This window comes from Labrus mixtus, chromosome 12 (assembly GCF_963584025.1).
Source record: "Labrus mixtus chromosome 12, fLabMix1.1, whole genome shotgun sequence".
Lineage (NCBI taxonomy): Eukaryota > Metazoa > Chordata > Actinopteri > Labriformes > Labridae > Labrus > Labrus mixtus.
In genome coordinates this window covers 1955925-1970520 of record NC_083623.1, presented here as the reverse complement: position 1 = coordinate 1970520, position 14596 = coordinate 1955925, and the positions used below count along the sequence as shown (strand labels likewise).

Genomic DNA, 14596 nt, shown 5'->3' with positions numbered 1-14596 from the left:
GGATATGCCACCTTTAAAGATTTATTGTGGGGCTTTTTTGGGAGGCAGGAAGTGGATAGAGTCAGATGTCAGGGAGAGAGAGTGGGGAATGACGTGGAAAATGAGCCACAGGTCGGATTTGAACACGATGTACAGCCTCTGTACATGGAGTCCCGCATTAATGTAAAGTTGTGGGTTGAATCAAGCTGTAAATACATCTCACAGGGAAATGTAGTTTCTAAACATAAACTGCGATCTGGCAGATGTTCTCTCTGATCATCAATGATTTGTATAATTATTATTTTTACTCAGAAATGACTCCTCTGGGTACTCTGTAAATAGGCATTAAGACTGTTTGAAACCAAAATCAAAGTATTCATCTGGAGGGACATAAACACATTTACGCTCCTTCTGTCCAGCTCTGCACTGTGTCGAATCCAAACTTTGTTCAACTTCATCAAGAGTTTTTCTCTCAGGTTCATTCTGTTGATTTGTCCAAAGTCACTCTAGAGACGAGTTCATATAAAAAGGTGTAGATGAGTGGATATTCACTTGGAGTTTAATGATAATTTAAACTGGAGATCAGCAGCTCTTCACATGATAATGAAAGTCTGTTACATTAAAGCCATTGCTAAATGATTCACAAGGCTGAATCTCGATTCCCTCCAAAAGTCCTTTAAGTCCCTGACACACCAAGCAGACGGCAAAGACCTAGTGGCGACGAAGGCCGACTGTGGCGTCATCCCACATCGCCTCACGACGTCTTTGTCTTGGCCAAATAAGTTGCACTTCAACACACCGCAAAGACTACAGCCAATGACCAACCACCACGTACGTTCTGCACATGAGTGAGAGGAAACAACTCTACCGCCAGCAGGCGGCAGTAGTCTGTAATCGTCATTTAAAGAGGGCCCTCAGGAGCTGACAAACTTTACTTTACCTGCTCTACTTTTCAGAAAATGTGTGCTCAAACAGGCCGTTCAGAGATTTTCTCTTCATGACATCACAAAGGGCAGTAGCCCCTCCCCCAGGTGGGTGACACTCCCACAGCTAGGTGTTTGTTCTGCCCTCTGAGTCTGCCTTCTCACCATAAACAATAGGACATGGAGCGAGAAAGACCGAGTACACCCAAGCCATTCTAGAGAGGGGGCGTGGTCAGACACAGCTCATTTACATATTTAAAGGTACAGACACAGAAACAGCCTGTTCTGAGCAGGGCTGAAATAGAGGGGTTTATAGACATGATCAAATACAGGATCAGAGTGGATTTAGAACAAGACACTTCACACACATGTTTTGAGGAGCTCTGAGACTTATTTACACTGAAGAAGAAGAGGAGGATATGTGACCTTTATAGGGCATTGATTAGTTTCAGAATCATCCTGGTATCGAGCAGCGTACGCCTTTAGAGCTATTTGTTCACTCTCAACATCTTAAGCAAAGCGTTCGCCTGAATGTAGGATAATTGGTCGATTCATCAAAGTTACAAGAGAACAAATGTGTTCTGATTGATTTTTATTTAGTCTTATTTTTATGCAGCGCTATAATCATGTTCAAAACGTGTTTCTGGAGCTCAGAGGAATACAAACAGCATTGATTTTATTCTATTGGATGGGCGAGTTTGGGGGTTATCTCTTATCTTTGTATGCGCGTTTATAATTCACACCTGGGGGGTTTCCTGTTGGAGCTGCAGCTTCCTAATAATGGCCACTGGGATCGTCCAAATGGAAATGTTTTACTGATGAATTATAGCTGTTTGAGCATTGATCCAGGATGAGAAATGTATCAATAAAAAGTGTTTAAATAATGCTCTCCATGTGAAGACAAACCTCTCAACTTTAGAGAGGAAAATAATTATTGTCACTTCATTGTTCTCCCCACCTCGTTCATTTAGCCCTGTCTTTCTTTGTAGTAAAAATGACGGCTTTAAGGCACCTGACCTGCCTGAGCTTCATTATTCCTCAACTTCCTCTATTCATCCACAACATAAACACATTTCCATTCATACCCAGCGAGCTGCGGGTTGGACTCTGAGGGCTTTAAGGGGAAGTCTTTCTGAATGAAAACAAAAGAGCCAATGATCTCTGAGTTTCTGATTCTACCTCTTTGGTCGTAATGAAACACAAAGAGAACGCTCACACAAGATCCAAATGAATCTTCTTAATCGTCTAAATTGTCAGGAAGTTAACTTCTTTGAGTAAACCTTCAAAGGTCACAATAGTTTATCAATGTTTGAGGAGTCTCTGTTTCTAGAAGGGATCTTAAATCAGAGAGCGTGTCAGCTTGAGAGCCAGATAAACACCCAAGGTCTTTTTTTTTATTTACCCACCAGATGGGAGACCTTTTATGGGAGCTGGTGTGATAAAATCATTGAGTACCTGACGGTTAAAAGTTGCCTTCAAAAGGTTAATAAAACAGTTTCCACGGCAACAAAATGGAGCTAACTTTTAACTAACCGTCAATACTCGTTAAACCGTAAAATAAAAAGGTTTAGCGAGGCCGACATTAAGCACGAGAGATCCCAGACCAGAACTTTAAAGGAGGGAGAAGTGAAGTTGTGTTTTGGGCCTTTTTGTGTTACTCCCGCTCCATGACCTACACTTGGGTCATTGCTTCAGTGAGGAGTATATACTTAAGAGCATGGAATCCGGCTTGAAGCCCTATCCAGCCATAGCCTGAGGTCAGGACTTGTTCTGTAGGGGTTGCAGACCTCTAATGCGTAATACTACCCCCCCCCCCCCCCCCCCTTTTTTTTGCAAATGAAGGTTCGACAGCATCCCACCAGAAAAAGACTTGCACACCAACTGATCCTCTGGTACCCCGTTCTAAGGGCGCCTGGACTCCAGGTTGGAAACCAATGATCTAACGCTTGGCTACCATAAATTAAAAATCAGTACAACTTTTAATCAGTGCCAGAACTTTAACCGTGTAGAGTTTGAACATATTCCCTTTCGGCCTTCCACAGATATAAGGAATCATACAGAGCGGGGCAGTGAACAGATGGTGGTGTGGACGGATTGGAAGGTAAATCAGTTGAAAACATACTGCATCTGTTCAAAGCTAACACCAGGCCAGAGGAATAAAAACTAACTAAAACGTTGCGTTCTGAATGCCAAAACAACAAAGAAAATGTGAAAGGTCGTGACAACTGAAATAAACACTTTCTACCTGAGCTTACATAGATGTTTTCCTCTTTTACAAATCATATTTTTCCAGGGCTTAATAGGTGCGGGATCCTTCCGGAACAAGATCCGACTTATTTGATTGGATCCAGCACCTCCTTTGTCCCTAACAAAATCTGTCAATAAATTTTGAGCACTAATTAATATCATCTGTTCTGATTTTTTTTGTATTTAAATGACTGGGGATCTCTTGTTCCCTGCTTGCATGCTTTTTAAAAATCTTTTCTTTTAAACAGAGAGCGAGAGGTGAGATCGTGGTCAGGTCATGTAGGGACGTTGTACACGTCATGAGAGCTCAATTGAGGTGTAGCTTTGCCAAGGTTAAGGGATGGCTGTTTTGTCCAAATAAACAAAAAAACACAATAAATCTATTAACAAACTGATGCTGTCCGAACAGATCCAACATGCGCATCGATGTCTGCGCGTCCGCTCGTCCCTTCGCCCTGTTTATTATTTCAAATATAAACTGGTCACAGGACGAGTCTGTGAGTATTTTCAGTGTGAGGTTTGTTGGCTGTTGAAGTCTGAAATGAGCTGCTGTTAATTCTACGTATTACTTGAGTCCCAAGGATTCAAATTCATTTAAAATAAAACCTATGAATTTGCGCAGAAAGTAAAAGGACCTTATCATATAAAATTACTTTTCTCAAGTGAAAACAGCCTGTCTGAGTCGTTCTATTCTGTCCAGCTAGACTGGAAACAGGAGCATTGACTAGAGTGGCAGCGAATGGCTGCGCCGACAGACTGCGGCGTGCATGGAGTATGTGGAAATTGGGAATCAGACTGCTTGAATGCTTAAATCTGTTCAATTTGAACCATAAAAACAGGTTCATCAGAAGCTGTTTTCATGGGTATTTAAACGTTTGATGTTGCTACATGTTTTCAGTTTATTTTACTCACCAGGTGTAAGAATTGGTTCTCCAGGGCTCTGTACTCCGGCGACGTCTTGTTGAACAGGTCCTCGGAGAAGTCCATGTTGGTGACGCGCAGGCTGAAGAACACCACCAGCTCTTTGCCCTGAGGTGCTGTGGTCATGGACGGTGTGGTAAGGTATTTAATCGGGGGAGGGGCTGTGGCGCTGACAGTGCTGAGCTCCTCCTCCACAGGTAAAAAGCTGCTCCCTTCCTCCAACAGCTGGTTTGCGTCAGTCGTTGGAATGTCCATTTTATCCAGCTCCTCCGCTAAGTCCCTCACGGCCTCGTCAACGGCATCTTCAGGAGCCGCTGGCGGGCTGGTTTGGCTTTCAAGTCCTTTCTTTTCCAACTCTTCATCAATAATGACGACGGCCGGCTCGCTGTGCCCCAGCTCTGCCTCCACCTCTTTGATGTCATCCTCAGAAGTGTCGGGGATCACAGCGTGCTCTGCTACCTCAAAAAGTCCAGAGTCTATAGTTGGGATGGGCGCAGCCGCGTCGACAGAAGTTGTTGGAGGAGTGGTGAAGATGTCTGTTGCACTGCTGTCTGTTTCTGGAGATGAATCGCTTTCTTCTGTCTCCTCCGGCACCTCCTCTGGGACTTCGGCGTCCTCTGATGTCTCCGGCTCGTCTGGAGCGGTCCCCTCTATGAAATGTCAGGCAAAAAAGATGACTTTAGACATGAGTTCTCAGGATTTTCACATAAAGCGACAGAGACGTGCATGCTGAGAGAATCATGCAAAATACATTCTAACTGCTTCAAGCTGAATTTGAGTTTAAATCAGCACCTTGCCATTTAAAATAATCCTCCATTGTTAGACATGATCCTGAATCCAGCCTGATGTTGAGGAGAGGTACTTGGGATGTACCGATACCTTTCAACACAATTACAAATCAATACAAATGTGGACAACTGAATTTAATTTAATTTAATGAGAAAAAAAGAGTTATTGCAATACTCTCATTTAACCAGCAGAGGGTGCCATATGATTTTGTCTTCTCTTGTTTGCAGACATGGTGGCAACACATGTCAAGACAACAACAGTGTACAAATACTGCAAGAGATTAATAAACTACACATATAGCCGTGGTGAAAAAATCAATATGGCAATATGCCGTCATGTACAAAAATGTGCATCAATGCAGATGTTACAGAATTCAATATGGCGACAAAGTTGATATGGCAGTGCTGAAAGACACATCGCTGATGGAACAGTTTACAATAAAACCAATATGATGCAGTGGAAGCCAAACTACATGATGCACTGCAGTAGTGTTGTAATCAAGACCACACTAACCGAGACCAAGAAAAACCAGAGACCAGAGGGCTCCAAAACTGAGACAAGACCAAGACATTTAGGAATCAAGACCGAGATAAGACCAAGACCAAGGCAGGGCAAGACCGAGACAAGACCAAGACATTTAGGAATCAAGACCGAGATAAGACCAAGACCAAGGCAGGGCAAGACCGAGACAAGACCAAGACCATAAATATCACTGAAAAATCTTAATTTTGTGTGCAGGGGGCGGATCTCTCACTTAGACCGTAACACCGGAAAGGTTGCGGACGTAACCAGGGGATAAAAATCTAACTACAAATGAATTGAAGTTATTTGTTCTTTAGGAAAGAGGTGTTTTCCTTCTAATCACAGTAATGACTTGAGAAAAATAGCCAATCAGTGGTGGTCTTGATTTTAAAATCCAGAGTCCGCCCAGTCTGAGACCGAGACAAGACAAAAAATGCTTTCGATTCCAAGTGAGACCGAAACCTAGCGAGACCTTGACCGATTTTGAGTAACACAACGGTACACTGCAGTGCTTGATTCAAATCAAAGCAAACAAGCATGCATGAAAACGTTTTTATCCACCGTCAGCAAAAGTTGAAACAAAGATAAGGGAGCATTTGAGATTTTTTGCAAACACCAGGATGTCGGGGAAAGGAACAAAAGTCAATCTATTCAAGAACAAGTTAAAACACATCTACACATGACGAGACGCCATCCTGATAAGCCGCTACTCGCTTCACAGGACCAGTTTGTGGCGCCTCAGCCAATACCGAATGAAACTTACAAACAGCCAAAACTTCCGCTTCTAGACGAGCTCAGAAGATCACAAAACAGCTTAGTTTATAACCATAATCCTCACTCGATGGTTAACTACTGACGCTGTTAAAATCTTGAACCCAGTATCGTGGTACTCGTTAGTCGGGTGTATTGTTACATCGGTACAGAACATACTGGGATAAATGAAGTACTCAGTGAAGTGTTTGTATTGTTCAGCTTTTCAAACTAATCAAAAGGGAGATAACCTTTCAGCAGGCATGCAGACATCTGAATTTCCCTGAGGGAACCTTCCCAAGGGTAAAGTTCCTATCTAAACATGGAAATATCTTCTGTGATGTCAGAGCACAACTCTATCATCAGAACTCACTGCCCTTCCCTCAGATATTACGCCTCGCTCTCAACGGCAACAGAAGCCTTTTCCTCACCTGAAGTCTCTTCAAGCCCTTGATCACCCTCCGATGTTTCCGGGGTTGGTCCAGAATCGCCCTCCACTTGTGTGTCTTCACTGTCCTCCTCCTCAGTGTAGTCGACGATGGTATACTCGTGGTCAAGTCCAGCTGCGTCCCCTTCAGGAGGTTGGATGTCCACTGGTACGATGGTTAAGTTATCCTCCTCGTGGGGATGGGGGCTGCCAGGTGTGACTGGAGGAAGGAACTCAAACTCTTCATCAACCTGAACGGTATCTTCTCCAAGGTGAAGATCTTCCTCGCTGTCCAGGGGTTGAAGGATTGTAATTGACTGAGCTGGCGGCTCAGTAATATCTGCCTCGGGTTCTGGTTCTAACAGTTCAACTACAGCCTCCTCTGGACTTGGTTCTGTGGCTTCACCTACAAGTTCCTCTTCTGGTTCTTGCTGCTCTGAAACCCCCGGTAAGTCTTCTGGTAGCACCACATTATCAGTGTCCTCCCCTGGTTCTGTTTCTTCCTCCGGGATCTCTTGTTCTTCCTCAAAGACAACTACAGCATCTGTTGGATTTTCCTCTGGAAGCAGCGTTACGACCCCGACTTCATCCTCCCCTGGAGGTGCTACATCCGGTTCTTCTTCTTCCCCTGGCGCTGGTACCATTTCAGTGACCTCTACATCTTCTTCACTAGTTTCTGAAACCTTTTCTGCATCATCCACCACTTCTGCAATCTCAGCTATCTCCTCACCTGTCTCCGTAACTTCAGGGACATGCTCTTCCTGTTCTGGAGCGGATTCTGGTTCAGGTGTTGGTTCAAATACCTCAACTACGCCCCCCTGTGATTCTTCAACCTCGACCTCTGGTTCTACGACGTCACCTTCCTCTTCTTTTTCTACAGGTCCAGCCAAATCTACAGGATCCTCTTTATCTGCCTCTGGTTCGAGTTCAGAAGTGTCAGGTACTGCTTCCTTGGTGCCTTCAGGTGCTTCTTCCTCAGAAGGTTCTTGTGTAGTTTCTTCTGGTTCTGCTTGATCAACTACCTCTACTTCTTGAACTGGAACCTCGTTTACATCCCCACCAACGTCGGACTCTTCTTCTGCTTCTGGAGCTTGTTCTGAAGCTTTATCCTCTATCTCAGGTTCTGGACCTGCAGGTGACACCTCAACTACGACTTCTTCTTCTTGTTCTTCTTCTGTATCTTCAACTGTTTCCTTTACTGGCTGCAGAACTTCAGCTGGTTCTACCTCTGGTACTTCTGTCTCTGAGACCTCATCTAACTCGCTCTCCTCGATTTCTTCTGGTTCTGAAACTACCTCCAACTCTTCTTCCAGCTCTGACACCTCAGGTTCTTCTTCCTCTGTTTCTGGAATTTCTCCTACCTCTTCTTCTATTGGCTCTAAAACTTCTACTTCTTCCTCTTCAGCAACTTCTTCCTCTGGTTCAAACATTTCACCTACCTCTTCTACCTCAGCTTCTTCTTCTTCTTCTTCTTCTTCTTCTTCTTCTTCTAAACCTTCATCTTCCTTTATCTCCGAAACCTCTGGTTCTGCTTCCTCTTCAGCTACTTCTGGCTCTGAATTTTCACCTTCATCTATTTGTGAAACTTCAGGTTCTTCTTCCTCTTCAGCTATGTCCTCCTCTGGCTCTAAGTCCTCAGCTGGCTCTGAAACTTCGGCTACTTCTTCTTCTGGTTTTGAAACCTTGGCTACTTCTTCCTCCTCTGGTTCTGAAACCTCAGCTACTTCTTCTGGTTCTGAAACCTTGGCTACTTCTTCTGGTTCTGAAACCTCGGCTACTTCTTCCTCTTCCTCTGGTTCTGAAACCTCGGCTACTTCTTCTTCTTCCTCTGGCTCTGAAACCTCGGCTACTTCTTCTTCCTCTGGTTCTGAAACCTCGGCTACTTCATCTTCTTCCTCTGGTACCAAAACCTCAGCTACTTCTTCTTCTTTTTCCTCTGGTTCTGAGACCTCGGCTACTTCTTCCTCCGTCTGTAAAACTACAGGTACTTCCTCCTCCTCGGCTATGTCCTCTACCGGTTTTGAAACGTCATCCTCCTCTTCTTCTTCAGGTTCTGACACTTCTGCATTTCCTCCTGTTACTGCTTTGTACTCTTCGAGATCCACTATCCACTCGGTGGGTGGCTGTCCTGTGATTTCTGGAAGTGTTGTGATGGTGAGTCCCATGTCAGAATCCTCTGCAGCAGTAGTCAATAAATCTTTTGTGGTTGTTGCAACAACATTCAGACTAAGATCCTCGCCGTCCTCATCAACAGGTGTCAGGTCCTCTTCTGATATTAGGTTAGGGGACAAACTGATGTGCGGAGCCTCAGTCTCCAGCTCCAGAGTCCCGGGAGGAGTCGGGATGTAGTGTCTCACAAGTTCACCGGTTTTATCGTGATGAATGGTTTCAATCTCATGTGTAATGATCAGCAATTCCTCTTCCTCCCCGTCGTCTTCGTTTGATGGCTCGGGCTCACTCACATAAATTGCCTCTGACTCATCGGTAATATCCTCAGAGGCTGGGGGAGGATTGCTGCTCTCTGCCATCCCCACAGTCACCGCCATCATCTCAGGATTCTGCAGAGATGCAGGGTCTGACAAGGTCATGAGGGAATTTTCCTCCTCCTCCTTGCGTTTATCAGCGTCTGGCTCTTCAGGAGAAACTTCAAACTCGTTGTTTGACTCCGGCTCATTTGACTGAGAAGAGACGGATTCATGACATGATTAATGCAATAAAAAAAAGGTTTTCATCACCAGTGCAGAACACAGTGTTCCAAAACATTTGTTCATATTGGAGCTTTTTTTCTCAGTGTGGTGATCAGTCATTCTTCATTTCCCCAGTATTTTAATTAAAGGCAGGGTTGGTAATTTTTGAAAAAACTAGCATGATTTTGAAAGTAGCATTCCCTCAGTGCTCCGTTTGCACCCCCCCCCCTCCCCTCTGTGATCCCTCTAAAGCCACGCCCCCTAACTTACATGCATGAAGCGGACCTCAGCTCATCTCTTGCATTGTGTAGAAACTACATCGTCTCATGTCTCATTCAGCGGTAAGTAAACTCACAGTATAAACTCCGTCATCGGTGATGCGCTTTGAGTGTGAGCTAGAGCACGCAAGAGGTAGAGAGCAAGCAGGGAGACAGGGAGGCATCTGATTGGTTCATCAGATTGATACCTCGTGGCAGACATGGTCGAAGTTTTTACAGGCTTACAACTGATACAGATGACAGATTTTCTTTGTTCCTTTTTCAGAGAACATGAGTTATTAATTTCTGTCAGGACCTAAAGACAATTTTAACTTACCAAATCCTGCCTTTAAGGGAATTTCTCGAGATCAACTTCATTTATATTTAAAAATGTGATTATATATCTTTTAGTCCAGGGGTATTACTTTTAAAAATACAAACTCACAGAATATCCTTAATACAGGAACAGTGGCTCTTACCTCTTCTGTTAGATTAATTGAAGAGGTTGACGTCAGCGCTGGAAGGAGAGTATCATCTGTAAATAAAGGAGCGCAATGAGATTTTACAAGTCGGTTAAATAAACTATTCAAAACGTTTCCACCAGTTTGGCACAACAAAACCGCCGGGCTGTGCCTCAAACACTGTACCTCTTTCAAAGCTAAGTGAGTCCAGGTCGATTGGCAGCGAGGCGTCCTCACGTAAGGCCTTGCTGACCATCTCTCTGAAGCCCGAGCTGCCCGAGGAGTCGGGCGAGTCGGTTGCCGTCTCAGCCGCGCTGATTTTAGGGATGTTATTCTCAAAGAGCAGAGAGTAGTGCACCGTGATTCCTCCGAGCCTGTAAAGGGAGATATAATCTGTGAGTTTGATGGCTCTCATTCTTCAGCCCACCTGTATTGATTTTCTAATCTATACCCAACCGCTCTGCAGAGAGAAGCACGCTCTGTGCTCTCGGCCGGTGAAAATCTCATCTACAGCTCCATTTACTTTGGCGATATTCAACACAAAGGGTCTAATTTGTCAGTGTCACAAATAATGAAAATATTAATAACTCTGAATGACTCCAGATTAACGGGAGTTTGGATTCTCTGCTTGAAATGCAGACAGCCCGAGTTTAGTTCTTCCTTTAAAGAGGACATATCATCCCCCTTTTCCAGCTTTTCAAACAGTCCCACTGTGGTCTAAATGAAACATTTGAGCTTTGGTCAAAATATAACATGAATCAAGCACCAGAGGAGGTTTGTGACCCTGTATAAACCAGCTCTCTCAGAACGCTCTGTTTTGGTGTGTGTGTCTCTTTAAATGTAATGACCCCCCCCCCCCCCCCCCCCAGATACCAGGGGAGGGGAGGGGATTTTTCTTTTTACCAGAATCCCACTGTGACATCACAAGGAGAGCACATTTGAAACAGAGCATTTTTCTCTGTGTTGTAAGACTTATGCAGACCACAAACAAAGGACTGGATGGGTTTATTTCACATGTTGTGGGTCAGTAGACTCTCAGGTTACACAGATATATGTTCAGAAACACTGTACAAGTGGATTTTTCATAATATGTCCCCTTTAAATGTTTTGACTTAGAACCTAAAATTCTCAACGAAGCCAAGTTTTAATAATTTTTTTTTTAACTGGTGGAAATGGGCTTCCATAGTTTGCAATGAAAGGAAATTAAAGGTCTCAAAACATCTTAAATATTCTGCGCAGCTCATGCAATCAGCAGAAAAATGAGCTGATTTGCAGAGATGAGCCTCTGATTGGAATAACAATAATGTCAGTTTTGCCTCCTTTGTTAGAAGCTCTTGCCAAACAAAAAGCTCCTCTTCATTAGGCTTCAGAGGCTGCATCACTTTGTTCCAAACTCTCCGTCTGCAGAGGACCTGAGCGTGTCTGTGAACACAAACCGTGCGTCCTCTTTAAAGGATCGTGAATGCACTGAACGCCCCATGCAAGCCAGCCGTGTTTGTCTGCGGCCTCGTCCCGATGCTGAATATATAAACAGCACACCTGTTGCAAACCGTGTCATCACCCAGCATCTAAGTGGAGCTGCTCTTTGTTCTGATGTTTGCTCTGATGGAGGCGGGCTGTGGAGGCATGTGGGTGCAGCTCAGATCTAATAAAAGTCTTTTTAACTTTTCAAAGAGAGGAATGTGCCTTCAACTATTTATCTGACGCAGATCAACCACACGCCTGAACACAAACAAACACAGCGTTAGTCTTTACCTTTTAGTCGTTTAATGTGTTAAACTGTGGCTTCAAAGATGTCTATATGTGATGTACAGACTCAGAGCAGCTCTCTCTCTTTAGCTGGTTTTCCAAACCTCCAGCATCGACTTCTTTTCATCAACACGAGCAGTTTTCACATCTGTACTCCTGAAAATATCTAGATCATTTCAGGAGGACTGCTCCGGAGATTCTCCTGACCTGGCTGTTTGCACATGCACCTCACAGCGGGAGACTATACCGGTCAGACAAAAAGAAGTTTGTAGTTCCAGTTAGCATGAATGAACAGCTGAGAAACCACAAAAAAGGCCAAGTCTCCCATTGGTCGAGGTCCTGGATACTAGCCCACTTTGCCTACGCTGCAGAGAAACACAACTACACAGAGACAGAAGACAAATACAAGCTTCAAATCAATCACTCTTTTTTAATTCATTCCTGACTGACAAATGACCGTGAAGCAGTTCAGACTTCAGTCAAATTAATTCTCTCTAGAGAAATCGAGAAGGCACATCCTGTTCCTTTGGGTGAGAGTAACTTCAGGGTAAAAGTGTGAATCCAGTAGAGACATGTTGTTGGGTTTAGACAAATAATCCTACATTCAGACACGTTATGAGAGTCTGAGGTGGTTTTCCCTCGTCTCGTCTCGTCTCGTGAGCCTGGCAGACAAAAAGCAGGGGGGAGTTGTGAATCCTTCATGAGATTAGAAGGACGAGCTCCCGCTGAGTCCTCGTCTCCGTGTTATTGGCCGTGACAGCGCCAGACACCGCAGGGGAACGCAAATTAACCAGAGGGGGGGAGCAGCTCGACAATTACTGTATCCACACGTCTTCCTGTCTCATTGCTCACCTGCCTCCTCTGATAACGAGAGGGGAGAGCGAGCGCTGTGACAAACTTTTGGAGAAGCAATCGGCACGATGAGGCCTCATGTAAACTTTAACGAGCGGGAGAACATCGTCTGGTTCTCAGCGATCGAGTGTTTTGCTGCAGGTCATTTCTGCTGTTAGAAACCGTCTGAGCGGCTCGGAGTCAAATAATCCGCCTGTTTTCGTTTCGGCACCCGACTTCAAGCCAAATAACTGTTGAGCTGCACACTGGCAGGAGCCTGCACGAACACACAGGAGGGGGGGAGGGGGGTAGGGGGGAGGGGCTACAGGAAATGTTTAATCTGTGTGTTACTTACCCGTCAGTGTCCTGGGTCTCGCTGGCGTTGGGGAGAGAAAAAAGAAGATGTCAGAGCTGGAATGAAAACTGTAACAGAAAGCAGACTTCCAACAGGGCGAGAAAGAGCAACACGAGGTGTCACTTCCACTTCCGCACCAAAACGATGAACATTTTGTTGGAATGAAGCGGCACAAAGATCGATTTTAGAGTCATAAATATCACGACAGATTTGAGAACAAATGACTTGAGCCATCAAAACGCTCCGTTAATTGTCTTCATGTTGACTGATGTGTGGAGCTGATTTTTTGATCATTTCATGCAGATATGAGTCACCATCAACTCCAAGTGAGAGCTTTCATATCCAACAAGATGTTCAAATCTGAGTCAGACACAAAACACACAAGATAAAGAACGAAAACTTAAATGAAGAATGTGCAACTTTTTTGATCCAGTAGATGTCGCTCTTGAGCTCCAGCATGAAACCAAAACAAACTGCTGTTTGGCCACGCCCCCTCCATACTGAAGCCTCCGTTCTCCTCCAGAGAACCATCCCCAAAATTGTCCTCCGCTCGAGCTGATATCCCCTGTGTACTGCATTGTTGTGTTAGCATGCTAATGTTAGTACTCTTTAGTTAGCTCGTAGCTTCACATTGTTGTGTTAGCATGCTAATGTTAGCGCTCTTTAGTTAGCTCGTAGCTTCACATTGTTGTGTTAGCATGCTAATGTTAGCGTTCTTTAGTTAGCTCGTAGCTTCACATTGTTGTGTTAGCATGCTAATGTTAGCGCTCTTTAGTTAGCTCGTAGCTTCACATTGTTGTGTTAGCATGCTAATGTTAGCGCTCTTTAGTTAGCTCGTAGCTTCACATTTCATGTAAACTGACACAGAATGAGCGTGATCTAAAAACTCTTACTAACATCCAAATAATCAGTGAGTATGTTCTTCTTCTTCTCTCTAGTTCTTGACTAAAACAGCTTTTATACACAAGGGGAGGAGCCGGCCGTCCCGTCCATGTAAACACGGCTCTGACAACAACACAGCCAGCGGGACTCGAGCTTCTCCCTCATTGTAGACAGTCAGGACTCAGAGACACATTTACACAGGACAGACTTTATGATTTATTTATGAGGAACATGTTGCACGTTCTTCCTTTAAATTATTTTATGAAACATTGAAAAACAGTTTAAGGAAAGAAGACACACTGTCCTGTCATATTCCTTTTTTAAAAACACATAACAGCTGTGACAGGTTTTCGGGTCACATCGGCGGATCGACTGTCAGAACTGACAGCAAACCTGTGACACATGTGAGATCACCATCACTGCCACGAGTCATCCTGCAGACCAGACACTGACATGATGACAGATATCACTGCTGTCAATCACTCCTGACACACACACACACACACACACACACACACACACACACACACACACACACACACACACACACACACGCCTATATTTACCATGACCTGGATGACTGAGAACCTACACACACATCTTACTGTGTAGCATTTGAACTCAGTGGTTTTGTACTTCACCTAAGTAAACATTTGACTTCTTCTGCTGCTGAGATCATCTATCATCTCTATGATTAACTGCAGCGTTTCAGCAGCGGGGTCTCATAACTCACACACAAAGTTAAATATAAAAACCAGAGCACCTGAGCCGACCTAGCTGTGAGTAAAACTCAAATAGAAATATGAATCGTCGAAG

General features: G+C 44.3%; 1 protein-coding gene across 1 annotated transcript in view; it reads right to left on the bottom strand.

The window, feature by feature from the left end:
- The window catches only part of LOC132985375 (interphotoreceptor matrix proteoglycan 2-like), a 52025-nt gene that overhangs the window by 14814 nt on the left and 22615 nt on the right, over positions 1 to 14596 (bottom strand). The window contains exons 9-13 of the mRNA XM_061052726.1: positions 12899 to 12925; positions 10150 to 10337; positions 9982 to 10037; positions 6563 to 9236; positions 4062 to 4720 (exon numbers count right to left, since the gene is read on the bottom strand). Coding sequence (XP_060908709.1) covers positions 4062 to 4720; positions 6563 to 9236; positions 9982 to 10037; positions 10150 to 10337; positions 12899 to 12925 — 3604 coding nt within the window. The remainder of the gene's footprint in view (positions 1 to 4061; positions 4721 to 6562; positions 9237 to 9981; positions 10038 to 10149; positions 10338 to 12898; positions 12926 to 14596) is intronic.